This window comes from Acomys minous (genome assembly GCF_964271855.1).
Source record: "Acomys minous genome assembly, chromosome: 1".
In the NCBI taxonomy this organism is placed as follows: Eukaryota; Metazoa; Chordata; class Mammalia; order Rodentia; family Muridae; genus Acomys; species Acomys minous.
Window position 1 is genome coordinate 5,684,000 of NC_140483.1, and position 25,917 is coordinate 5,709,916.

Consider the following 25,917-nt stretch of genomic DNA (forward strand, 5'->3'; position numbering starts at 1 on the left):
CACCACCCCCCTCACTGTCACCTCCACCACTACTATTGGGACCCACATGTCCCCTACCATATGCATCACTGTCACTGACACACAAAGACCAACAGAGAAGGCCACAAGGCGTCACAGGCTCTGCAGAGCAGCCTGGGTGAGTTGTAACTACCAACCCCACCTCACAGCCACGCGCTTCCCTGCAGGAACCTCCCCCAAGTTCAGCTATTCTGCACTGAGAATGAGACAATGGGCTAGTGAGATGGCTCAGGACGCAAGAGTCCTCGTCACCTGTCCAGACTCACCACCAGCTCCCAGCACCTCCATCAGGCGCTTTACAACTACTGTAACTACAGCTCCAGAGGATCAGATGCTTTCTTCCGGCCTCCGTGGGCGCTGCACTTACAAGTACCCTTACCCCAGCACCCCTACTCCACATAACTTTTTAAAAATTAAAGGAGACAATAGGGAAAAAGGGTAGAAAAACAGGAAAAGTCACTTCACTGACGAAAACTGCTAGAATTACAACTAAATGTAAAATGCACTAATCATTTCAGCTGTAGAAAAGGCAAGTTAGGATGGGAGAAAAATAGGGCATAACAATTTCATATTTATTTGTTGAAAGTCTTTGTTTAAAGAACAAACTAAACATGTCCTCCCTTCTCCTGATACGGGGGTTTGGGGGGTGGGGGGAAGGGAGGGAAGAGAGGGAAGAGAGGGAGGAGCCAGGTCTGAAGAGCACAGAACAGAGCGGGCCAACAGCAACCATGGGAAACGGGACAGATAGGGCTGTCTATACCGTGCTCGGGAAAGGAAATGAACAGCGAGAGTCATCTCGCTATCTCTGGGTATCAATGGGGACAGAAGTTCTTTTAGCACTGCCATATACCAGCAGGGAACGTTCTGGCATGCCGCTGGGCACTGAGGATGTCCGCTATGCTTAAACACACCACAGGCCACTCTGAGCCTCAGGAAGCCATGGGATCGCTGTTGGCTGGATACCCCATTCCACACCCATCCTGCCCTGGGCTGGCTTTGTCCATGCTGCATGGTGAGCTGTGTGATCTCCAGTCACTACTTCACAGAGGTCGTGGGTGGGTCTCCGAAGAGCTGAGAGCAGCCTTCCACAGTCAGGAAGACAGGGCAGTACTCACACTGATTTTCAACTCTGTCTACTAGTACACATGCTAGCACACTGACACATCCATTGCACGTAACAAGAGTTCCTCGCTGCATAATCTGCAAACTGGAAACTGCTTGGTGCAAGTGGTGAGAAGACAGGAAGTGACCTCAGAGGAGGACAACGTGCTTCCTGCCTCCACACAGCTCCTTTAAGCTACACAGCGCCAGCTACGTCACATGACTGCTTCCAAGCCTGGATTCTCTCACCGAGGGTGCCCCTTTATTAACCATACATGCTAGGCTAGGTTTATAGATCATGGCGGAGCACCTGCCTAACATGAGCACAGCCCTGGTTGGATCCACAGAACCCCACAAACAAAGGGACAGAAGGACCCTACACACTACCTCACTAAGCTCGGGACCTTACGGCTGCTACTGCTGGCCCACATTCCCACCCACTGTGCTACACAAAGCGCTGCCAAGCCAGGCAAGGGCCAGAAGATGCCCCCCAAATAAAAACCATACTATGAGGAACAACTGTGTTCAACGTAGAGGCATCTTCACATAGGATGTGGGCCAAAGAACATCCCGGAAATGGCAAGACTCATCTGAGCTACACACGCCAGAACAATGTGTCATGGGCAGCAACCCACGACAGAGTGACCCTGTCCACCTCTGGAAGTGAATGGCGACAGCAGTCAGGTTTGCTGGATGTTTCTAGAATACCCTAGGTCCTTCTGTTATTTAGGAGCCTACACAGAGCAGTGAGAGCTCAGAGACAAGGAAAGCTGTAATACTGGAGTCCAGCTAGGATCCACGGGTCAGAAAAAAGGTCTGCAGAGAGGAATCAGCCACAAGGTAGGTGGGAGAGTGGCTCTGATGTAGAACTGGCATCAAGGCATAGCACTCAGAGAGGAGCCTGGACCACCAAGGCATAGCACTCAGAGAGGAGCCTGGACCACCAAGGTATAGCACTCAGAGAGGAGCCTGGACCACCAAGGCATAGCACTCAGAGAGGAGCCTGGACCACCAAGGCATAGCACTCAGAGAGGAGCCTGGACCACCAAGGCATAGCACTCAGAGAGGAGCCTGGACCACCAAGGCATAGCACTCAGAGAGGAGCCTGGACCACCAAGGTATAGCACAGAGAGAGAGAGAGAGAGAGAGGGAGGGAGGGAGGGAGGGAGGGAGAGAGAGAGAGAGAGAGAGAGAGAGAGAGAGAGAGAGAGGGGAGAGGAGCCTAGGACCGTGGCTCAGTTGGGAGAATTGCTTGCCATTCAAGTATGAGGACCTGAGTTAAATTCCTCAAAACAACTGTGCATCAATCTGTGCACCTAATCCCAGCACTGGGGAGGTGGAGACAGGAGGACCCTTGGGCTCACTAGCCGGCCAGCGCAGCCTACTCGGTGATCTCCGGGACAATGAGAGCTAACTGGCTCAGAAAGCGGGTGACGATGCCTAAAGAATTGACCACTGAGGTTGAACTCCGGCCTCTACACTTAGGCACACAGGTCCAAGGGCACCATCCACCCATAAAACAACAAAATACAACAAGAAGACAGCAAGAGAGAGGTAGGTGGACCACTCACTTCGTTGTGCTCTAGGCAGTAAATCATGAGCTCGGATAGGATGACCACTCCGGTCCTCCCGACCCCTGCGCTGCAGTGGACCACAATGGGCGGGTGCCTGGTCTTGATGCCTTCCAGCACGCTGTTGGTGTGGCGTCTGACTGACTGGATTTCCTCCAAGTAGGCTGTAGGACAAAATGTAAATCTTGTCACTCAAGTGTGTCACATGACTTTGCATCTGGTGGGGGTAGGGATAGCGGGGAGGCACCAGGACTGAGGGCGAATCTTTTGTTTTCAGTCATAATAATTTGCAATTCTTATAAGACACTAATCATTTGGCTGGTATCTGCTGCAACACCCTGAAGCCAGAAGAGACCAGCTGGGAGTCAATTAGTCCACAGGAGAACTTGTTCTTTAAATAGTTCTTTTTTTTAAAAAATTAAATTCTGTTTTCCCCTCTGCAAATCCCCAAGTCCCCCAAGCAGATGATCCTAGACATTACTTACAGCATTTCATACTATTAACAGACTGGGATCAGAGCATCCGCTAAGTCCCCTTGAAATGCCTGCCTGTCAGAGCCAATTCCTGTTGGGGAAAGAGCAGCCACCTGCCCCGTCCCCTTCTCCTCATCAAATGAGTGAATGTCAACCAAGGCTTGGATTCATTTTCAGATGTAAAAACTAGGCTTTGGGGACTCCACTTCCATAAAGTTATGTGGGCATTCAATATGATCCCCACTTCCAGGGGCAACAAACCTGTGGGTGGAGGTTCAAGACACAGTCTCACCCCTTTTAGCAGCCACCAACAGCCCCATAATCCTTAACATTTCCCCGCCATAGTCCCGTGAGAAGGACACTCACCAACAGCCAGCACTTCCACGGTGCTATACAGCACCACTGCGTCTAGATTCTTACCAGAACAACTACTAGGCAACCCACATTCTTTGAAGGGATGCCCCGCAGCCTTCAGAAGCTGAGACTGCCTTTCCTTAAACTGGCTCTGACGTAAAGATCTGACTACGCGTCAGAGCATCTCGTGGGCCCACACGCCTGCAGAACTGTCAATCATAGTGTCAGTCTACCTGTACTATCTCCAGGATTTCCTTTTTGGAGACAACTTTAACAAGCCCACTAACAGAAGATTCTCTAAACTAGACAGAAGGGGCGCTGTTTGGCGGGAGGGGAGTTCTGCAGAGACCCCTCCTCATTAACAGTGGTGCTATAGACAACTGGTCACTTGACCTCAGGCAAAACCCTAATCTCGCCTGGACTTTGGGTCCCTTGCGCCATCTCTGTCCTACACTGTGTTCACCGTGCTTCTTGAGGCCCGTCCCCACTTTCCTGGTAAAGTAACCCCTGTGTCAATGCATCAGAATCTAACAGAACCGCAGAAGTGTTTGGGTCTCTGTTCTGAGCCTATTGCTGATTCTAAATGTATCAAAATAACAGCAAGCAAGGTTCTGGTGCTCTATGGGCCTCTGTGGCGGTCACAGTTTGCCCACTGGCTGTTGGTTACCTGCCATGAGCCACTGCCTGCCACACAGTCCATCCCTGTTACAGCGCACATTATTGAGTGGGTACCAAGGCACTGAAAGTCTGAGTCTGAGTTACTTTTCCACAGACTTACAGACTTGCATAAGAGGTTAACGGAACACAAGAGACATCTATTCCTCCTATCTGTCCTGTGCAGAGGTGAAAGAATCAATACTTCAGTATTTTAACACACTGCTTAAGAGAAGACATGCCCACAGTCCACTTGTTACCAACATTCCAAAACACTCAGGCTGGGGAAAACTTACACAAAAATCCTTGGACGTCCTCTGGGCAGCCGTGGTGGGGCCAGTCAGTGTACTGCAAGTGCCACACTGTTCTCTCCTGCCCCGACAGCAGATGCTTGACCTTTAAGCCTGTGGTTGCATAGCAACCGGAATCTGTTCGGAACTTTGTGGTGACCTTGAACTTGCCATAGGTGGCTGAGCTGTGCTTGGACCCCAGTTTGGGCCAGTACCGATGGCTCTTGGTCCGTCCACCTTCCTGAATCACACACAAAAGGCAGAAATGAAAACAGGCCCGCGGCGAACTCTTATCTTCCTGATCTTAGGATCCAAGGACAGGGGGGCAGACAGCGGGTTCTAAGTCGCATCTCCACTGCCCTGTGCAGCGTCCACTGGGTCCTGTATATTTGGGCTGAGGATAATACCCTAATGCAACCCACAGTCACACTGTGGGGAATTTATAACAAAGTGCAAAGGCCAGAGATGGGAAACAACCATGATGTGTCCAAGGCCTGCATGGTGGCTGGGGCAGAGCTGGGAAGGAAGGGCTAGGCCGGGAGACAGTAAAGGCCTTACTTTCCCACAGGGAGCTCGGAGAAGCGAAAGCTACCCAAGGCTTCCATGTGGTAAGCAGCAGAGCCCGGCGGCCATTGCAGGCCCTGCTCATGCCTGCATAACCCAAGGCCCCAGCACACCGCGTGCTGAGCTGACACTGCCCCTTCGTCCAGGCTGCTCTCGCTTCTGTTCAGCATGAGCGACCTGTTACAGCACAATCTACCGCTAACCCAGAGAACAGCCACTGATGTGCCATCCTTCCCAACTACCGACATCTATTCAGAGGCCACGCACAATCTATCATTGATAAATGCTTACTTTTCACTTTTGTGCAGTTCAGAAATCACTGGTGTGGGATGGGAAACACGGAGGGGCTGGTGGCTGACGGGGGCGGGGCAGGGATAGAGGGCAAGGGCTCCGAGGCAGGAAGAAGGCATGGGAAGCACTGAGCTGGGCAGGGACTCCACCCAGTTGATGGCTAGAGGAACTCATGGGGGCCAGGATGTGCTCAGTGCGTTTAGAACACACATAAAGCCCTGGGTTCAATCCATAGGACTCTGTAAACATCGTATGGTGGGCCACGCTGTCATCCTAGCGCCTGGGAAGTGGAGGCAGGAGGATCGAATCTTCCAGGTTAGCCTTAGCAATACAGCAAGTTTAAGGCCAGCCTGGAGCACGTGGGACCGTGTCTCAAGGCAGATAACTAACTAACTAACTAAAGGTTATAAATCCATTTGTCTGCTTGTAAGGTGACACATCCTTTGGGAACATAGACATTCTGTCTGGACCCGCTGGGCTTGACTGAGTCTCCCTAGGTCTGCGGCATGTGTGCCTATGGAGGCCAAAGGTCAACAGTGAGTGTCTCAACCAAGGGTCCTCCTGCCTTCACCTCCCCAGTGCTGGGATTCCATGTGGATGCTATGAATCGAGATCCAGGGTTTTGTGCTAATGTGGCAGGCACTTTATGCTAATGTGGCAGGCACTTTATGCTAATGTGGCAGGCACTTTACCAATGATGATCTGTCTACCAGCTCTAGAACTTTATTGGTGGAAGGTCAGAGAGAGTAAGCGTGCAAGTGTGTCTGACCTTTGAGAACCTGACAAGCCCTCAACAAATCTCTTCATAGACTGCTCTAGAAAATGTGTGTGTGTGTGTGTGTGTGTGTGTGTGTGTGTGTGTGTTGGGCACAACTTAGCCTTTTTGCCACAGCTCTCTCTGCTCTTGGCTCTGAAGTAACTGGTGGAAACGGGGCCTCACAAATGCCAGAGGTCTTAGTAAACTGCATGAAGCTAGTTCCCTAAATGAATCTGAAAATATAATTTGGAATTTCATGAGGATTAAAAGGCGGGGGGGGGGGGTGTAAATGCTCTGAGACTGTGACAGAGAGGAAAGCCAGGGCTCTCAGAGCAGGCAGCCTCGCACAGGGGAACCTGTGTTTGGCTTGGCAAAGGAAGAAGAAAGCCCTTTCCTATGCAGGGGCTCTGGTCTCCTGTGAGCTGATAGGCACCGTGGCATGCAGGGCTGGCAGCGGCTGAGCTTGGGAGGCCCTGTGTGTTTACCCAGCACAGCCTGAACTGTTCTGTGGGGTACACTCCGCCCGGCTGATGAACTCAAGTTAGGTTGTTTTGATTCTGTGTTTGGCTTTCACTGTAGTGAAGTACTTCACAAAGAGTTAAGAGCCAAAGGAAAATAAGAAGAGAGAAAGAGTCCACTATAAACTATCTCTAGGGAAGGAAGTACACACAGAGGGGCCACACCAACAGGAAATGGATGTGCAGAAACAAAGCCGGGGCATGGAGTGGCCTGAGCCAAAGTCTTGGGTACCATGCCCACCTCTGGCCACCCCTTTCCCCGGGACAAGAGTGTTAGGAGGCCGCCCTCTTACCTCTTCTGCAGTGACCATGGCGATCACGTTCACCCCCTGCTCCCACACCATCTGCCAGAAGTCATGACATGTGTGTGGCAAGGGCCCCTGAGTGGCAATGTAGTGCCACTCTGCGCCACCAACCACCACCTGCAAACCAAGGAAAGCGTCCGTGAGTGAGCCCAGCAGCTGGAACCACCTTCAGCCCTGCGTTCTTCTAGGTCAAGTGGATCGGTGCAACCACAGGAATCCAGAAGCACAAGCAACAGCGAACACACTTCACACCAGGAGACTTTGCTGAAGCCAGCTCATCAAGTGCTAGTTACCTTATCATTTATTGCCTGTAACACATGACACATGTAAACTAGTACGGATTCAATATATACATACGGGCTGAGGAGATGGCTCAGTGGGAAAAGTGCCTGTGCAAGCGTGGAGACTGGAGTTTTGTCCCCAGCACCCACAAACAAGGTGGTAGTATATGCCTGAGGCTCCAGCGCAGGGGAGCTGAAGAGGGTCCCTGGGGCTCTCAGGCCAAACTTGCTGAAACAGTAAGTCTAGGTTTAGGCAAAGACCTAGCTAAAAAATAATGTGGAGGGGCTATGTAAGATTGTTCTTTGGGTAAAAGTACCTGCCTTTCACTCTGATAACCTAAGTTTGCACCCCAGAATCTACATCACAGAAAGAGAGAACAAGGTCCTGAAATTGTCTTCTGACCTACACACATACATACATATATACCCACACCACACATACATACACACATGCACACACATACACATACATACACACACTCGAACATTCACAACTAACACAAAGCATGTACACACACACACTAACACACAGGCATACACATGCTTCACATGGGCATGCACATGCATATACACACATATATAAATGTACATACATGCATGCACACACACCAAACACAGGCATACAAACACATGCACACACACATATGCAGGCACACACATAGGGACACACACGCATGCACACACACAACAAACATGGGTACACAAACACACATGTACACACATACAACAGACATGGACACACACATGCATACACACATGCACATAGAAATATACATACATGTATACACACATGACAGACACACAAAAGACATGAGCATACAATATAAATAAATGTAATAAAAAATAAAGTTATGAATGATTAGAAGATAGCTGATGGTGACCTCTGGCCTTCATTTGTGCATACAACAGAGCATGCATTCATGCATGTGCACACACATATATGCCACATACAAAAAATGCACACATACATTCATATAATGGCCTAAGTACACAAGAGTATATGCACATACCTAAGACTAACAGAATTTAAGTTACAGAAACAATATCAGTATTAGCATAGACAGTATATGCATATACATTTTGTGCTTTAGTCTGTATTTCATTGAAGTATATGCAGGATTACAATCATTAAGTCAGTTTCACAGCCACCAGAGGGCTGTGAGCCCCAGTTTGGAGAACAGGGTTATATGGCAGACTTTTAATAAAAAGCAAATTCTACATGCAAAAACATCCCGTTGGGAAAGACGGCCCCACACACGTGGAGGCAGAATGGCGACCTCTGCACAAACTCTTTGTCGCCCTCTCCCTTTCCTGTGCCTTGATATGACAAAGACAGGCCCCTCTGTGCATCTGTGCCATGCAGACCTCCAGAGGGCTCCAGAGCAACGAGAGGACTGCTGTCTGAAACTTCCCTCCTCGTTTATTTTAAGAAACTACATACTAACTTGATTCAGACAAAAATAACATCGGCCATTGTTTCATTACACAAGACGTATTCAGGTCAAAGCTGGCAAGAAAATCCATTTTCCACATACGGGTAGGAGAAGACATCCACAGACTCAGTGCGGGGCTGGGGGAGGGGATGTCTGTGGAACTGGAGTGTTAAATCATCTGGCACCCAACATACAGGAACCATAAATACTTGCAGAGGATGCTGCCCCCTCCTAGTACTGACAGGAGAGCACTAGAAACTACATGGAAACCATCCGTGTGGCAAAGGTAGAGTCACAGATGTGACTCCACCTCGGGAGGCGGTCATTCTCCTCCCGTGTTAACAGCTGCTTGGAAACCAGGGGAGAAAACAGTGGCGAAATATATAGCTCAGCTCCAGAAACCAAGGGCAAGTTCTCGCAAGCTCTCTGGGCCTGTGAAATGTACCCGTGTCTGCCCTGGATCCGCGGGATGAAGAGTGGGCCTCAGAGAACGCTGCAGAAGGGAAGGCATCTCGGGTAACAATACCCAAAGGGCACTGTTTACACAGAGTGGCAGCTGTTTCCAAAGAGCAGATGGAAAATGGGGAAGAGACTGGGCCAAGGGAAGAGGCCAGGAGAACGAGGTTTTCAGAGGCACGCCGTCGGGGAGCAGCTGTGCCATCCTCGTCTGTAAGTGTGCTATTCCGTTCATTACTTCATAATCTAACTGAGACCATCACGGGCTTACTTAAGAGTTCCCCGGCATTCACTATTTTATTTGTTTTGTTCTCATTCTCAAAAATATAAGGAAAAAACCCAGCTTGTTTGTCTGTATGTTATAAATACATTCATACAATCCTGTCTAAGCTCTATGCATAAAAACACTATACCCAACCATGTCATACTTTCTACATCCCATATGGAACTGGCTATGAGTGATACACAAACCAGATGCCTACTACAACCTAGGAAGGCCAAAGGAACCATCTAGCAATCCCACCAGAGTTGAAAAGTCCAAGGAAATTAAGAGTTTAGTCTCATAGATTACTCGGGTGAACTGTGTTGCTTAAAAAAATGTTCTATGGTGGGCACGCCTTTAATCCCAGCACTCGGGAGGCAGATCTCTATGAATTTGAGGCCAGCTTAGTCTACAGAGTTAGTTCCAGGACAGCCAGGGCTACACAGAGAAACCCTGTCTCAAAAAATAATAATAAAATAAAGTCCTATACCCACTGTCTGAGCTGGAGCCTCCAGAATGCTCTTGCAGGTCAGAGGTCAGAGCCACGTTCTAAAGAAGTCCATCTAGTTATCGGGGAAGCCGGGGAAGGCTCAGGAAAACACTCACTCTAGGTACCCATGTGTCCACAGCTCTGACGTCTACCTGGGGTCTCGCTAGGCCATGACCTAGTGAGACAGGGAGTATTCCAGATAACAGAAATGCCACATAACACAGGCTGGAGTAACGGCTGAGAAATTAAGAACTCTTGCTGTTCTCGCAGAGAACCTGTTCAGTTCCTCACAGCCACATAGAGGGTCACAGCCTCCTATGACCCCAGTTCTTAAAGATCCGATGCCCCCTTCCTCCCTCTACAGCCACTAGGACTACACACACATAGCCAGGCAAACACTTACACACATAAAGTAAAACTAAATCTAAAAAGTAAAAGAAGAAGAAGAAGAAGAAGAAGAAGAAGAAGAAGAAGAAGAAGAAGAAGAAGAAGAAGAAGAAGAAGAAGAAGAAGAAGAAGAAGAAGAAGGAAAGAAAGAATGAATCTCACAAGCCCATCCACTGCTATGCAATCCTCAGTTGTGGTCTGTATATAAATCACTCCATGTTTATAAAGAGCACTGAAAATTAGAGTTTGGTTCTAAAGGGAATTCACTATGCTATTATACGAACCAATAGTGGTGGTGCTATTGAGCAAAGTGAAAACACTGTGACAATGAAAGCTGTGACTGTTCCAACGCCCATCACCTGGAAGTCACAAACCAACAGGGCAATCCCCCAGCCTCCACATCCCCTTGCCCCCCGCCCCCCACTTTCAAGGCTTAGGGCAGGTTAGCGCATCAGAAAGGTTCTTTATGATAATGAACATAGCACAAGGCCACGAGGGTTTCCTGCTGTTGCCACTGACACGTCCCTCACCTTGATGTGGGAGGCGTTGATGTAGCCGGTGTTGTTCTCTTTGGTTGGGATGAGCTCTACTCGATTCTCCTCATAAGGGACCACTTCCCGGATCCGGCTGCGCTCAGCGTTCTCCGGCAGGGTGGCGGTGCTGAAGATGCCGTTGGCCTTTTTGTTGGGGATCTGTTCATACTCCGTGAACACCATTCCTTCCTCTAGCTTCTTCTTCAGAGCTCTGAGCTGCGAGGCAAGCAGGGCGTCAGCTTTCCCCATTCCAACAGGGCAGCCAGGCTCTCAGGACTCCCAGTGATGGACCTCAAGACGGAGAGCCAGTGGGTCCTGAGCTACTGCCCTCACGCTTACCCACACTGCCAGTCTCTCTGGGCCGAGAGCCATTTCCTTTCTCACTTAGCTACATCCTGCAAGCTGCAAAGACTGGCTTAAGTTGAAACTCAGACTCTGCGATTCCGTTGCTGGCACCTGCTGCAGTCTTTGCTGACAAGGACAGTGTTACTCTCAACCATCCAAGCACCTTCTCCTCGACTGTCACGGCAGACTTACTGAATTAAACTTTAGGAGGGTACCCGTTCACAATGGCAGAGCGCCCAGGATTAACCTGCACAAAACACCTTGCCTTTTTTCTTCCTTGGCCAACCTGGTAATTTCAATTACATGGTATTAATTGGGGAACATGTCCCCACTGACCCCTAAAACATTCTAATACCAAGTAAGTGTCTGCTGACAGAAATCAAACCCTCCCCACACACCTGAAATGTACTTAGTGAACTTAGGAAAACAGTTTCCAGGTCTTCGGATAGCAAGCCGGGCAGTTTCAGGGGCCCCCTTTTCCACCTCAGCGACACAGAACCACAGCTATTGATACCACACCAGAGAACTATAGGTCACATCATCGCACAGCCCTTGATGGGGACCACACGAACCCTAAAACCTTGGATGGCTATTTCCCAAGAGACACAGTATGACAAAACACAGAGTATGGCAGTTGGAAAAATTAACTTTCTCATCTTATTAAAAAAAAAAACCCGTTTTCTATAGTTACAGAAACGTAATGGTTTCATTGTGGAAAATAAAGCTTTGTAATATTCCCCATCCTGCAGCATGTTTTACACTGTGCGCATTTGGACTCAACTGCGTGAGGAAGCCAAGCATGTCAACCACACCAAATGCAAACTTGCATTTGTCCTTAGTAAATATTAAAATCATGTAAAATGCATAAGGGATTGATAATTACATTCCCTCCTTATGGCTAAGAAGTAGTGAGGAGCTGAGTGACTGGGCCAGGGTGGCAGCTTATGGGAGGTGGTCCTTTGTTGCAGTTGTTTATTTACTTTGGGGAGGGGATTGAACTCGGGTCATCAGACTTAGCAGCAACCTCCTACGCCCGCTGAGCCATCTCACCATCCCAGGGGCTAGGCTTTTTAACCAAGCATCAATATGGCCGCTTGACCAAGTGTGGAGACCAGAATGGTGAAACAGAACCGGCTGGAAAGTCTAGGCTCTAACACAGCACACTTGGACCAAGTCTTCTGTTGAAAGAATTGACCCACGAGGCAAACAGCACCCACAGGTCTGGGCAGAGAGGAACGTCTGGAATCTGGAGACACAGCTGACAAGCCCAGAACTTACCCGCTCGTCTATGGGAACTCGGGTGGCATCGTGCCGGCTGTCTTCCCGCCCCGAGACGCGGGCCACCGAGAGCCCGTTCAGCGCCGCCAACATCAGTGGCCTCTTCTGTGCCTGCAGGCCCGTCATCTTCTGCTTCTCGAGATCCTTTCGGCAAGAAAAGACACGTTCTCATTGTTTGTAATTCCAGGCGAAGGGTGGAATGTGTTTTAATCTCCCCAAATCTGTAACTCCCCAGCCAAGGAATGCAGACACTCACCACCAGCGGGGCTGACTCAAACCCAGCCTTCCCAGCATGCCCACTGTGCCCGCCTGGGGAAGCCAGTTCTTTCAGGACCCCAGGGCTTTTATTCTTAATTAACTCATCCGTTAGAAAGATAAAGATAGGCTCCCTAACAAATATACCTTGCCACAGGGTTTGCCAGAGAACAAAAAAGGGCGGGAGGGGGGGGGGATTTCAAACAATACTTAAGAAAAATACAGGCTGAAGACAGAAGAAAGAAAACAGAGGACTACACTCACCGTCTGAGTCCATCACCAGGACAGGCCTCTTGCACTGACTAACAGCTTAAAACCTGCCAGCTACAGTGGTGCTTAACAGAGCCATACACACCAGCAAAAGAGGAAAGTCAGGTCTCTGCTCTGAGGGGCTCAGGCTGAAGGGCCTGACTCTCACACTTAGGTCTCTGCTTTGCCAGCCTCAGAACAGGGCCTACCAGCTTCTAAGAGTCACCTCCACCCCAGGCTGGCCACAGATGATGAACTATCAGCTCTTTGCCCTTCACGCTCCACCCAGGGAGAACAGAGGGCAGTGACTACTGGCCACCACTGGAGGGGCCTGGCGGGAGTGTGGACTGGCCAACTCTTATGTCCCCTCTCATCTCTGTGCTCAACCTGGTATGGCCAGGGCTGGATGTTGGGACCACTGTGGGATATCGTTGTGTCCCTGAGATCAGCAGGGTACGGGAATTCTTACTGTTCCCTGCTGGCAGTCTACTGGGCACATCTCTCTAGGATTGTTTTTTTTTTGTCTTAGACATTCAGGGAAGAATGTGAAAGAGGAGTTTTGATGCCAACTGAAGCAATGCCAGTCTGTGGGCTCCCGTAACGGCAACAGAAGAAGTAGTAGCGTGCTTTCCTCAAGGATCTGTGCCTTACTGCATTGCTTAGTAGTTTACTTCCTGAGGAGGTGCCTTGATGGAGCCATGCTGTTAGAAAAGTGGCACCAAGAAGGTGGGGCCAGGTGGCAGGGCCAACCTTGCACCGGCCTCACTGTCACCACAGCGTTACCTACAATGGGCAGGAAGCCTTTGTGAGGGGTGCTACCCACAGGACAGCTGCTCTGGTGATGGCTGGCGCACCGGCAACCAAAGGTGCCCTGGAGCGGAGGGCGAGCTGTGCCGATGTGATAGGCTGCTTGAGGGCGGCTGTGGGACCGCAAAACCAGCCTTGGAGACTCTGTGCCACAAGTGGCCGCAGGCTGAGGCTGGACGTGTTTGCTTATCAATTCTGTTTTGTGAAAGATAATTCTCTCCTGTCCTTTCTTTTCGTTGAATTTTGAAAAGTTTTAACGTTTTTGTTTTGATTTTCTGAGGCAGGGTCTCATTATTACAGCCCTGGGTGTCCTTGAACCTGTAAGCAAGCCTCCTGTCTCCAGAGTGGTGCTGGGACTGATATTCTCCAGAAAGGCTCACGACCCTACCTGGGGAGAACTGGGTACAGTGATAACTGAATTGGGCCGCTTAGGTGCAACTTGTCACTCATCTCAAAAATCAAACCAGAAGGCCTGAAGCTGGCTTTCTCTGCTCTCTACACCTGACTCCTTTCCTGGCTCAGGGCTGGAAAGTAAGACAAGTTTTCCAGGTGGTAAAGGGAGGGGTCCTAGTGGCAGCAGGCTCCACCACCCATAAAAAGCCACCGAGAACAGGGAGCTACCTGGACCTGCCCCTACGCACTCCCGTTCTCATGAGCTTGAGGCTTCTCTCTGTTCTCTTAGTCTGCTCTGGCCTCAGGAGCTTTCTTTCCTAGTCGCCGCACATAGAGGAACATGGAAACTGTGTGGCCACTGCCTAGGCCAGAGAGTACATATACACTTAAAGACAAAGATTCATCTTGGGTCCGGAGCCACTGACAGGCTTGGCCTTCTTTCTTGACCTCCTGGTGCCTCTTTGAGGCTGGCATATTTACTAAGGGCAGCCTGTGAACTCCTAGTTATATGAGGTTGGGTGGGTTGGGGGAGGTCTAACAGGGACAGGAATAGAGGCATGGGCAGTCATGTCCCTTAGCTAAATGCTAACTGGTGAGATCTGCCAGTGGGGATGAGCCACCATCTTGGAATAAGTCAGGACTGGGGGAGGGGACCTTGTTCTTTCTTGGTTTGCAGGATGCTTCCAAGCAGGGGACCAGCACCAGGGTCATGGCTGCGGGCTGGGTAGGAAGCGGGTATGGCCAAGACAAGGCTACAGGCCATGTGGCCATTGTTAAGTCTAAACTTGGCAGGGCCAACCTCGGAGCTCGACGCTGCTGACACTGATGGATCCCTGAAGCGAATGCAGCCTTTAAGAGGCCTAGAGCCAAGAAAGTGTTGAGACATCATTTTACACCAGTGAATTACTTTTTTCCAAGCTGGGAAAGCTGTCTCCTCACGGCACCCACCCTCACACTTCACTTCACCCCCAGCCAGAGGCATGGGTACCAACTTCACAATTTCCCTCTCTATTTGAAAGACAAGAAGCATGAAGTCTGTCCACGCTGGCTCTTGTCCCCACCCTGCTGACCACCAGAACCTCGGGGCTGAGCTGCCTTCGGCCTGTTCTAAAGTAACAAGGTTAGATTCGATCTCTGAGATCCGCAGCGTGATTTCTGTAAAGCTAGCCCTTACTTCCTCTCTCTGATCCCCAAGGATGATCAGAAGACTTAGTAACGAGTCTAGTGACTTCCAACAAAGCGAGCGTAACAGAGGTCGCCTCTCAGAGCTCCGAAAAGAAGACCGGATACCTGACAGCGCAGCTGGGACGAATGGGAAAGAATTGGCTCAACTAGTTACACAGCTGAATGAGTTTTCAAGGAGGCCAGGATTTCCAGGGAAAGCAGTTAGTGGAGAATTCTTTTCTTCCTCCAGAAGCAACTACAGTCCGACAATGTTCTCATTGTAAGAGATGTTTATTTTCTTGTTTATACACATCTGCCACCATGTGGTTTTGCCCCAACAACAGAACTAGCTTTCTAGGCTGTGCGCATCCCAGTGAGGGGCTATTTGTTAACACCAGCGCTGAAGGGTATCTTCAAATGTGGTATATATGCATGTACGGTGCACGTGTACACGTGTGTGAGCTCCTCATAGGGCAAATCTGATGGGCATTGGGGCTCCGTAGTAAACTCCTCAGGGATGTACCCAGTGTGCACACGCATGTGAGCTCCTCACGGGACAAATCTGATGAGGGACTAGGGCTCAGTAGTAAACTCCTCAGGGATGTACCCAATGTGCACACACGTGTCAGTTCCTCGAGGGGCAAATCTGATGAGGAACTGGGGCTTAGGAGTAAACTCCTCAGGGACATACCCAATCACAGTACACCAGCTACAAGCCACAAAAGAAAACGGGATGGAAGGTGTTATCTGAAATAGCAACCCTGACATCTGGTGACATCATCACTCTTGGCTGAGATGCCCACAATGCTCCCTGAAGCTGCCCTCCTCAAGGCCTCCAGGGACCCGGGAGTGGGGACACTCACCCTGATCATCATCTCTCTCTCTATGATGCTATCCTCCAGGGAGAGCATCTCTGACACCGGCCTCTCCTTCACGGGCTCTTTCTTGACCCGTTCCTTCACACTGGTCAGATCAGGCTCAGAGATGGAGGGGCCCAGAGATGCCCCGTTGACAGCCAGCTGCTCAGTCCGGGAGACACTGAGGGCCTTGGCTGGTCCGTGCCTCAGTACCCTGGCCCTGGCCACGGCAGGAAGGAGGGTCCCCTGGTCCTGCCTCAGTGCCCCGTTACTGACACTTTTTCTCGGCCCTGGGTACTCAGGTGGGGGCCTGTTGGGAATACGGGCCAGGGCAGCCTGCAGCTGGGCGCTGTATTCCACCTGCTCCCGAAGTGCAGGAATCTGAGGGACCGCCTCGGGGGTCTCCTCCTCTTCCTCGCTCTCACTGCTGTGGATCAGCATGGTGGCATCCGAGAACGTCTTCTTGTGGTGATACTGAGGAAGCCCATGCACTTCCTGGCCACCCGCCTCCTCAGAAGGGCCCTGCTCCCGAAGAGTGTTGCGACGAGCCATGGGGATATTGAGTGACTTCAGTGTCATGGCCTCCATGCCTCGGACCATACTGTTCATCACCTCCAGGCTGTGGCGCTTATTCACCGTGCCGTGGTGCCTGGTGGCTATAAGGGGTTCGCTCACCTCCTGCAGAGACTGATGGACCACAGGAGAGCTGTCTTCCTGGAAGGTCTTTACAGAGAGCTGCACCTTCCGCGTTACCAGATCAGGGCTGCTGCCGCTGACATACCTGTGGCGGTGGCTGGCGAGGTCTGGGGTGCTGGTGGCAGGACGGGGCCGAGGGTAAGGGGGTGGTGGCCTGAAGAGATAGTTCTTCAGCATGTGGGCTGTGCTGTAGCTTTGGGCTCCTTGGAGCTGCATGTTGGCCAGTTCCGGAGTGCTCACTGTGTGCGAGATGGAGCTGGCCCCTGGCTTGCTAGGCATCGCACTGTTCTGGGGGTTCATCTGGTCAGACGGGCTAACAAGCTTGTGACCATAGCCCCCCTGGGGCGCATATGGGACAGTGTAGGGGTGCCTCTCCCGCATCTCCGGCTGGCTGTACACCAGCTCCTCGGGCTGGTTGTAGGCATGGGTGTTGATGATGTTGAGGTTCCGCAGAGACCGGCTCTGGCTGTCTGCGTGCATCAGCCCCCGCTTCATCTGGCGCATGACCGTCTCGTAATCCGGGGTTGGCCTGTAAGACGGCACGATGATGGTGCTGTGGCGGTGGCTGGGGATGTAATCGGCCCTCATGATGTCACTTCCAGGGATGCTGAGGTTGGAAGACACTGGAGAAGCCTGGATGAAGCTTTGGGAGCAGCTGAGGGAGTTGACGCTGTGAACGCTGCACACGCTGCCATTGGTGACTGTTCCGTTTAAGTAATTTAGGTCCAGGCTGTTGTGAGAGTTGCAGTACAAAGCTTCCTCATTCCCAGGGAAAATGCTGTCTGCAAGAAGTCAAACAGAGAGCCATCACACCACCCTGTTTCAACAGAGCTCATCCCTACGTGTCTGGAGTGAACTGCTGAAGTATGTCATAAATACTGAAATATGTCTCACCCACACACGTCACAAAGATGAAGTGTCCACATACAGACTATGTCGGAGCACACTGCAAAGAAAGTGCACAGCGTGGGCGTCGCCTACATAGTCTCGACTTTGCTATAATTAGACTCAAACAATAAGCCACTTGTTGGGGAGACCTGGACTCTGGCGCACAGCTTAGGGGCAGAACCGGATATTTGGGCCAGGAAGTCAGAGTTTTAACAGAGCAATAGACTTGAAGCTGCCCCGCCCTTAGAACTGCTCTCTGATTACATCAAAAAAGGCTCTTAACCAAAGGGACCTCTGAGCACTCAGAAAACAGCGAGACCAACATCTCGGGGGTGACCGGTGCGGCTGTGGTTTCTGAGTGGCAGCTACCAGATGTCGAGGTCAGAATCAGGAGCCTTTGAGATGTTCCTGAAACCGCCCTCTAGCTCCACCCAAGATCAACTCTAGTGACTATGAGCAAAAGCTGAAAGTAAAGAGCTACAGAAGCTGTTTCATGTACATTTATGAGGTGCGGGTGCGTGGGGGCATACAGGTATGTGGGCACACGAACTTGTATGGAGGACCAATGTTTATGCTGGGAAGCATCCTTGGTCCCTCTTCTTCACTCAGGCAGAGCTCTCAAACTCTGAGCTTGCTGATATGGCTTGTCGCGCTGGCCACCTTGTTCAGGGGACCCCACCTCTGCCCTCACCTAGTATCTGTGTGAGTTCTGAGGATCCACACTCTGGTCCTCAACCTTGCACACCAAGTAATCTAGCTACTGTGTTCCCTTTACATAAAGGAAAGAAGATACTGTAATTTAGAAAATGCCTCCATATTGGTAAGTCTGTGGGGCATTCTTTTGATCACTGTGGTGGGGCCTAGCTTACTGTGTATGTGTGTGTGGCACGCTGGGCAAGGTGGTCTTTGATGGTGTAAGAAAGCAGTCTGAGTAAGCCATGAGAAGCAAGCCAGTAAGCAGCATTCCTCACGGCCTTCCGCATCGGCTCCTGCCTTGAGTTCCTCACGTCCCTCAGTGTTGCAGTGTGACCTGAGAATTCTAAGCTGAAATAAACCCTTTCCTCTCCGAGCTGCTTCTGGTCATGGTGTTTTATCCCAGTAACAGAAACTCCACCGAAGACAACTTCTGAGTCACCCACACACCCCCAAGCCAAGAGCTGCTAGAGGCCAGTTTCTGGGTCAGGCCCACTCTAGTATCCAAGGTCCGTCTCAGAGCCAGACACACACATGTAAGCCAGCCTCTTGCTAACACACACACTGAGCAGGGGAGACAAAGGAAAGATAAAAAAGAGAACCGTGGTTAGCAACATCCAACTGGGACTGGAGCAGTGGCTCAGCAGTTAAGAGCACTGACTACAGGGTCAATGAATTTGGGTCCCAGCACCCATGTGTAGGCTCGCAACTGTTGTAACCCAGCTTTGGAGGCTCTGTCACGGGCTTCTGGCTGCCATGGACACTGAATTCAAGTGGTATACATAGACACACAAACACTCAATACAACTAAATAAGTACATCTTTTTAAAAAACTTCAACAATCTGAAAGAGAAATGCAGACGCAATCAAGCCAGGAGAAATAAGGGGACAAGGTGTGTAGACTGATCCCGTGGGGTTCGGTGCCTTCCCACAGATGTGTGGCAACTCTGCCAGGTTGTTCATAAAAATCACTACTGACTGAACCGTTTGGTCGTGTTTAAGGCTTCACACTTCGGCCTTCACACTGCAGCTGCTTTGGAGCAGCCACGATCCCAGACACTCAGGACACATATAATATGTAGCATGCAAGGTCTGTGATGGTTGTCTTAAAGCTGCAGTTAGCTCACTGATAAAAGATTCAAGGGCTCACTGCTACAAGAGATAAGCGAATGGCACAGCTGGCAAATGAGGGCCTGAGTCTGGATCTTCAGCACACATAAACATAAATGCTAAGATGGTCACTCGTGTCTGTAATCTCACCACAGGCAGGGTGGGGGAGCGAGAGACAGGAAGGTCCCCTCACGGCCCAGCCATCTAGCTAACTGGGGAGTGCCAGAGTCTGTCTCAAAAAGTGAAAAACGGTTGAAGGAAAAACACCCAACGTGGACCTCTGTTCTACACACACACAGGCAGGCAGGCAGGCACGCGCCCACGCACGCACGCACGCACTGAGTTTTCATATCCATATGCCTAACCTCTGTTTCCCTATTTCTCTATGGAAACAACAGTACCTCAGGCTTGCTGTGGGGATCAAATGAGACAATACACAAGGTCCCCACCCCAGCACTGGATGCCTCACAACCACTGGATCCACGCTCAAAGGCTTAGAGGGAAGCTAAGGGGAAAACTGAGGGATGAGGGTGAGCATTGCTCTCAGTCAACCCATCACCATGTGGCTGCTCCAGGCTCCTGACACGGGCACTGAGGGTGAAGTCGGTCTCCAACCTTGGCCCACTAAGAATGAGAAGAAGACAAGGAAACAGGAATTCACCCTCCAGGTGGCCTAGTCGCTGGAATCTTCCCAGGCAGCTGATATGCTAAATTGTTTAAACTGAATCTGCTAGCTGCTATGTTCAGACAATGACAAAGTTGGGGTTTTTGTTGTTGTTGTTGTTAAGATTTATTTATTTATTATGTATACAGTATTCTGTCCAAATGTATGCCTGCACACCAGAAGAGGGCACCTGATCTCATTTAGATGGTTGTGAGCCTTCATGTGGTTGCTGGGAATTGAACTCATGACCTTTGGAAGAGCAGCCAGTACTCTTAACCTCTGAGCCATGTCTCCAGCTCGATAATAACAAAGTTAACATCAAACCATCACTGACATTTTCAAGCAAGCGTCTTGGCTGTGCCCCAGGACCCAGGCTTTTGTCTTACAGAGGCAAAAGGAAGAGCAGCAGTTACCTTGGGAAGTGTGGGTCTCCGAGTAGTGCTCGCCACACTGCATGGGAGGCAGGATGTACGGCTGCTGCCTTGGCTGAAACAGAGAAGACAGAACACACTGCAGCACCGGAGGCCACCCTTCTGACCACCCCACCTCACAGAGACTGGTTCAAGGTCAGAAAGAGAAAGAGGCAAGCATCCAAAGCCATGTGCAGCCGTTTGCTAGGGTGGTCTTGGGCACCAACCCCTGTAACAGGTAGCAGAAGAGGCACACCCATGGAGGAAGTAGAAGAAGGGAAACTTGGTTTATTCTGTCCAAAGCTGGTTCCTTCCTGGGCCCACATGCTCCCGACACAGTAGCAGAGCCCACAGTCCCAGTTCACAGCATGAAAGGAGGTTCGTGTAGGGTCAGCACTGTCTTACACTGGGCCCAGTGGTGAATTTACATAGGAATCCAAAATGTGACACACACAGGGTCAAGGCCACTGCAGAACCAAGTGTGGCCCGGGCCACACAGGCCCTCTAGCGCAGTTAGGATACAGGATCTCTTCCATTGAGTCTGAAACATGCCCATTTAGACCAATCTGAACCACTTTCTGCTGCAGAAAGGGGGGGGGGGGAGGTAAAACAATGTATAGAGCACCAAAGACAATGGATGGTCCATCTCCTATCTCTGCCGGCTAGCTATTATCTCAAGATAACGGGGTCAGAAGCTGGGTTCTAGCACCTGGGAAGCAGACAAAGGCAGATCTCTGTGCCTTCAAGGCCATCCTTGTCCATATCAAGGCATCAGATGGGTAACCAGGAAGGTCGTGAAAACAAGGGATCCAAAAACCAGCCGGAATGAGAGAAGAGAGAAGGCTTGAAAGGAAGCAGAGGAGACCCCAGGTGCACAGGAGACACGCTGCTGGCCTTGGAATTGCACAAGTCCTGCGGGATGACTTCAGAGCTGCAAAGTCTTTCCAAGTATTTTTCCTTTTGAGGACAACACATCATTCAACTAAAATTTTCTGCAGTGGCTAAGGACTGTCAGCTTAATAGGCTGGAAGCGAGTGAAGACACAATGGCAGGAGAAACACAAGCAGAGGCATAAAGAAGCTTGGTTTACAGCTGCCTCTTGCTCCTATTTAGAAAACAACAAAACATTAAGTGACTTTATGAACTGGGCTAAGTATACAGTGAAAAGCCATTTCCAAATGCTGTTTCTGGATTATATTTAATTTCTTCTTTTTGGGACAGGGGAGGGTGTTGGTAAAGGGCCACTTGAGGCCTCCTGCCCTTCACATGTTTGGCAAATGTTCTACTACTGAGCTACATAAATGCCAAATCCTGATTTATTTATTCTGATATATTATAATTTTCCATATCTTCTAATACAGAAATAAACGCCGCAACATAGATGTTCTAGTGTGGTTTCCATTGCCATGATTTAAAAAAAAATAAAAACTAAAAACAACTTTGGGAGGACAGGGTTTGTCTGTTTACAGATCATTGTCCACTGAAGAAATTAAGGTAGAAACTCAAGGCAGGAGCTTAAAACAGAAACCATGGAGGAACACTGCTTACTGGCTTGCCCTGGCATGCTCAGCTGCCTTTCCTATACAGCCCAGACCCACCTATCCAGGGATGGCACCACCCACAGTGGGCTGTGCCTTTCTACATCAATTATCAATGTGGAAAATGCCCTGTGAGAGAAGAGAAGCTGTGGGCAGGGCCATCTCTGTGACAAGCTGGGGACCTACAGCAGGGCAGGATTCTGGGAGGACATGGGGTGAGAGTAAAGCAGCCAGGGCCACAGAGAATAAAGAAGAGAAAATTCCCTGTAGATGTGCCCATACCAGTGTGATGTAGGCGAGTCTTCAAATAAGACTCTGTCTTCTGAGGTACATCCAGGGGCTTGTGTCAAATTGACAAAATAAATAAATAAATAAATAAATAAAAAAAATATATATATATATATTCATGACTATAGGCATCATAAAGAAAGAGAGAAGGAGAGAGAGGGGTGGAGAGAGAGAGAGAGAGAGAGAGAGAGAGAGAGAGAGAGAGAGAGAGAGAGAAATTGGCAAGGAAGCCAAGATGCTTATTAGCAAGGACCATTAAGATACCATAGTCCGTTGTCTCACTCGAAAGGATGGCTCAGACCTACAGGGCAGGGTGAACAGACCTCGGAATCCAGACCCCTGTAGACCCTCCCCATCCAAGAAATCAAGGCAGGCTCTCTGGCTCCCAGGAATGCCTGAGAGCTTGTGGTCTGTCATCAGACATAGCTCACGGGAACAAATGACACTTGATCTCACTAACAAAACCAGGAGGTGAAGAAGGGCAAAGGCAGACAGCATTAACAGAGGGCAGTGAAGCAGGCAAGCAAGCATGAGCAAACCCACCGCACTCCGAGAAAGAGCAGAGGGCCCCTCCAGATCACTAACGTGCCAGACCACAAGGCAGAGACAGGGTCACGGTGACATCGGCAACAGCCACACGAGCTCAGGAATTCCCGCGTGGCTCAACTCTAGAATTCTAACAGTCTCTGTGATGCTCTTTCCAGAAAGAAAAAACAATGCCTTCTAAGCTTTCTAAGAGAGAAGCTGAAGACAGGCTAGGCACACACTGGATACAGAGAAGACTTCACTTAGGGGCTCCTGCCTATTGTCTGCAGAGAACTGTACATACACCTGAGGAGGAAGGCCACATGTTTGTCTTGGCTATCTATAAAAAGCTGGAGAGATGGCTCAGGGGTTAGAGGCACCGACTGCTCTTCCAGAGGTCCTGAGTTCAATTCCCAGCAACCACAGGGTGGCTCACTGCCATCTATAATATGACCTAATGCCCTCTTCTGTCATGAAGGCAGAGCACTGTACACATAATAAATACATCTTAAAAAAATATTTTAAAAAGCCACGCCTTAAAGACCTGTGCCGAGACAAGCTGAAAACAAAACACAGGCCTGCCCTACCACCCCCGAGTCCTCCTTACGACAGGAAGTGCCTACAGTAGGTCTACAGCTGTGTATCTTGTCCATATCACCAGGAAAAAGAACAGCTTCTAAAATGTAGAAATCAGCTGGAGGCTGCGGCTATACTGACTGAAGTCTGGAAATTAGAAAATGCCCCATCCGTTTCATATACTGAGACCGTTAAACCAGACTTATTTGGTTGCGGTTCATTTAAAAGGCATTTTCTGGCTAGTTTGCTTGGCTCTATCTGTGGCAGTGAATTCCTTAGAATCTGTAGCACTTACCACTGGGACTTGTTAACAGAGCAGATGAGCAAATGGCCCGAAGGTACATGATCACTCTGACCTGGAATGAGACTGGGGAGTACCTCAGACCACATGCAGGGATGTGTCCGTGGGTGAGTGGGACACAGTGGGTACTTACCACCCCTCCTGCAACTGAGCAATGGCCTCCCATGCTTCTAGCAACTCTCCCACGGCAATGGTACCCTTTGTCCTCTCCCCTCAAATCCATCACAGCCTTTATCCTGACAGGCAGGCCACTAACTGAAGAGTGTACGTACCAGTGAGGAGCGGCTCCAGGTGGGCCCGCGTCTGATCGGGGGTGGAGAATTTGACTGTCTATATGAAAAATTAAAAATAAGAATCATCACTATTGCTGACCAGAAGTACAAAAGGTCAGAGAAGGGAGGCAGCGAGGCCTGCCTCACAGCACACACAGCAAACACAGTTCACACACTGATGCTAAGAACTCAACTCCTTTGTCACTCTTCTTTTGTCCTCAAAATGATTGCAACACATATTTTCATAATGCTTTGCTCACTACTACTGGGAGAATGAGGCTTATTTAAAAAGAAATATTATGAGAGAGAAAAGACTAAAAAACCTCACATCACGCGGACTTCTAAAACAATGTCCAGCATGTCCTGTGTGCATATGCATAATAAAAAAAACTTTGAAAAGTGCTTCCAGTTTAAATAAAATCCCCAAAATAGAGAGAGTATCTTTCAGTTTGAGCCCATAAAGATAATACACACTGCAAATGTTTACCAAGCCATCTGTCCTTTTTGTTTGCTTTAAACTCTGTTCTGATGCTTTGGGGGGGGGGGGGGGGGGAGGTCAAAGCCAGCAAAGCTAGGCAGATATTCCATAACTGAGGTTATATCCGGAACCCAACTAATCTTTTACAAAGAGAGCACCCCAGCATTGATTAAACAGTGATAACAGAGAGGTGACACAAGTAGGAACAGGGAGCATCCACTCTTGAGAAAAAAAAAATCAAAACAAGATACAGCCTTTTCATCAGGCTAAAATTCTTCATACAGACCATCCTTATTTGGAAAGCTGCCCTTCTACCTGCTTGCTGATAAGTGTCTTTGCCATAGTGAAACCATGGCGACAACGCAGCAATGCTGAGTTTTTTAGCAGCTGGCCAAACCCAGCGTTATCATCGCTGAGGTAAACACGGTCCTCCAGCTCTTCCTCCCTAGGTCAAAGGGGCAGCAGCCAAACCCTGGAGTGAGGCCCACCGCCGCCGGCAAGGACTCAGCCATGGGAGGGGAAGGAGGCTGCCCCTGAGCTAGGGTGAGCACAGTGTGCACGCAGAAAAGGGAGGTTCAACTGCTCCCCATGCAGGGTTACCCTGGGTCAGGATTCTTGGTTTTCAGCATTACATCATGATGTTCACTCTAGGAGAATGGTGTGAACACAGTGTGAGCACAGCAACGAAGACGTTTGCTGAGAAACAGTTAAACCTAAAGACTGGAACTCTTGAAATGGGTTCATATAGACCACATGGAAGTCAAGCTACAGAATTCTTGATGGCAGCAAGGCCACCAGCAGAATTCAAAGGCAAGAGCAGAACAGATTCCTTATGGTTGAGTGTTGACTATGTGTCTGCAAAAGGCATGGTTATGCCATCTTTGCCAATGTTGCTGCTGGTAGACCTAAACTATGAGATGTACTTTCAGGCCCTAGCACTGACCAATTTCAGTGTCTGGTTTGAAAATGTCTGGAGTTAAAAAAAAAAAATGTCTACACTCACCTGAGGCCCAGTTCTGAGCAGCTGCCTTCTCCAGCGGCACCTGCTGTCCAGCAATAGGCTACCCTGCTTGGATGTGCCCACTGTGGGAGTGGAAAGACAGCTTCCCTCTGCCATTTCCATCCCTGACACTCTCTGAACCAAAATTAAACACCTTGGGGGCCCAAGCGGCAAGTGTGTTCTGCTGGGGAACGCCTTTTGAAAGCAGCCAAAGGCAGGGGGACGGCAGAGTCGGCCCCCGGCACGCCATCTCCGAGGTCAGGCCATGAGGAAGTGCCCTCAATCAGACTCAGATTTATCGTCTTTATTTCCGAACTAAATTAAAAAGGCATACAGATGTGCACCATCTCGGCGTGCCTTCCAAATCCCCCTCTAATTACCCTGGCCTCTCA

At 49.8% G+C, this 25,917-nt stretch overlaps 1 protein-coding gene across 5 annotated transcripts in view; it reads right to left on the reverse strand.

Annotated features, from left to right (window-relative positions):
• PTPN14 (protein tyrosine phosphatase non-receptor type 14) overlaps nucleotides 1-25,917 on the reverse strand; it is a 138,276-nt gene that overhangs the window by 7,807 nt on the left and 104,552 nt on the right. For all 5 annotated transcript variants that reach the window (XR_014777457.1, XM_084773203.1, XM_084773202.1 and 2 more), the window contains 8 exons: nucleotides 24,048-24,105; nucleotides 20,551-20,623; nucleotides 16,093-17,564; nucleotides 12,362-12,505; nucleotides 10,736-10,954; nucleotides 6,885-7,013; nucleotides 4,468-4,702; nucleotides 2,691-2,854 (listed from right to left, as the gene is read on the reverse strand). Coding sequence is in view for 4 of the 5 variants with exons in the window: in XM_084773203.1 (XP_084629329.1) it covers nucleotides 2,691-2,854; nucleotides 4,468-4,702; nucleotides 6,885-7,013; nucleotides 10,736-10,954; nucleotides 12,362-12,505; nucleotides 16,093-17,564; nucleotides 20,551-20,623; nucleotides 24,048-24,105 (2,494 nt within the window). In the remaining variant the exon portion in view is untranslated. The remainder of the gene's footprint in view (nucleotides 1-2,690; nucleotides 2,855-4,467; nucleotides 4,703-6,884; nucleotides 7,014-10,735; nucleotides 10,955-12,361; nucleotides 12,506-16,092; nucleotides 17,565-20,550; nucleotides 20,624-24,047; nucleotides 24,106-25,917) is intronic.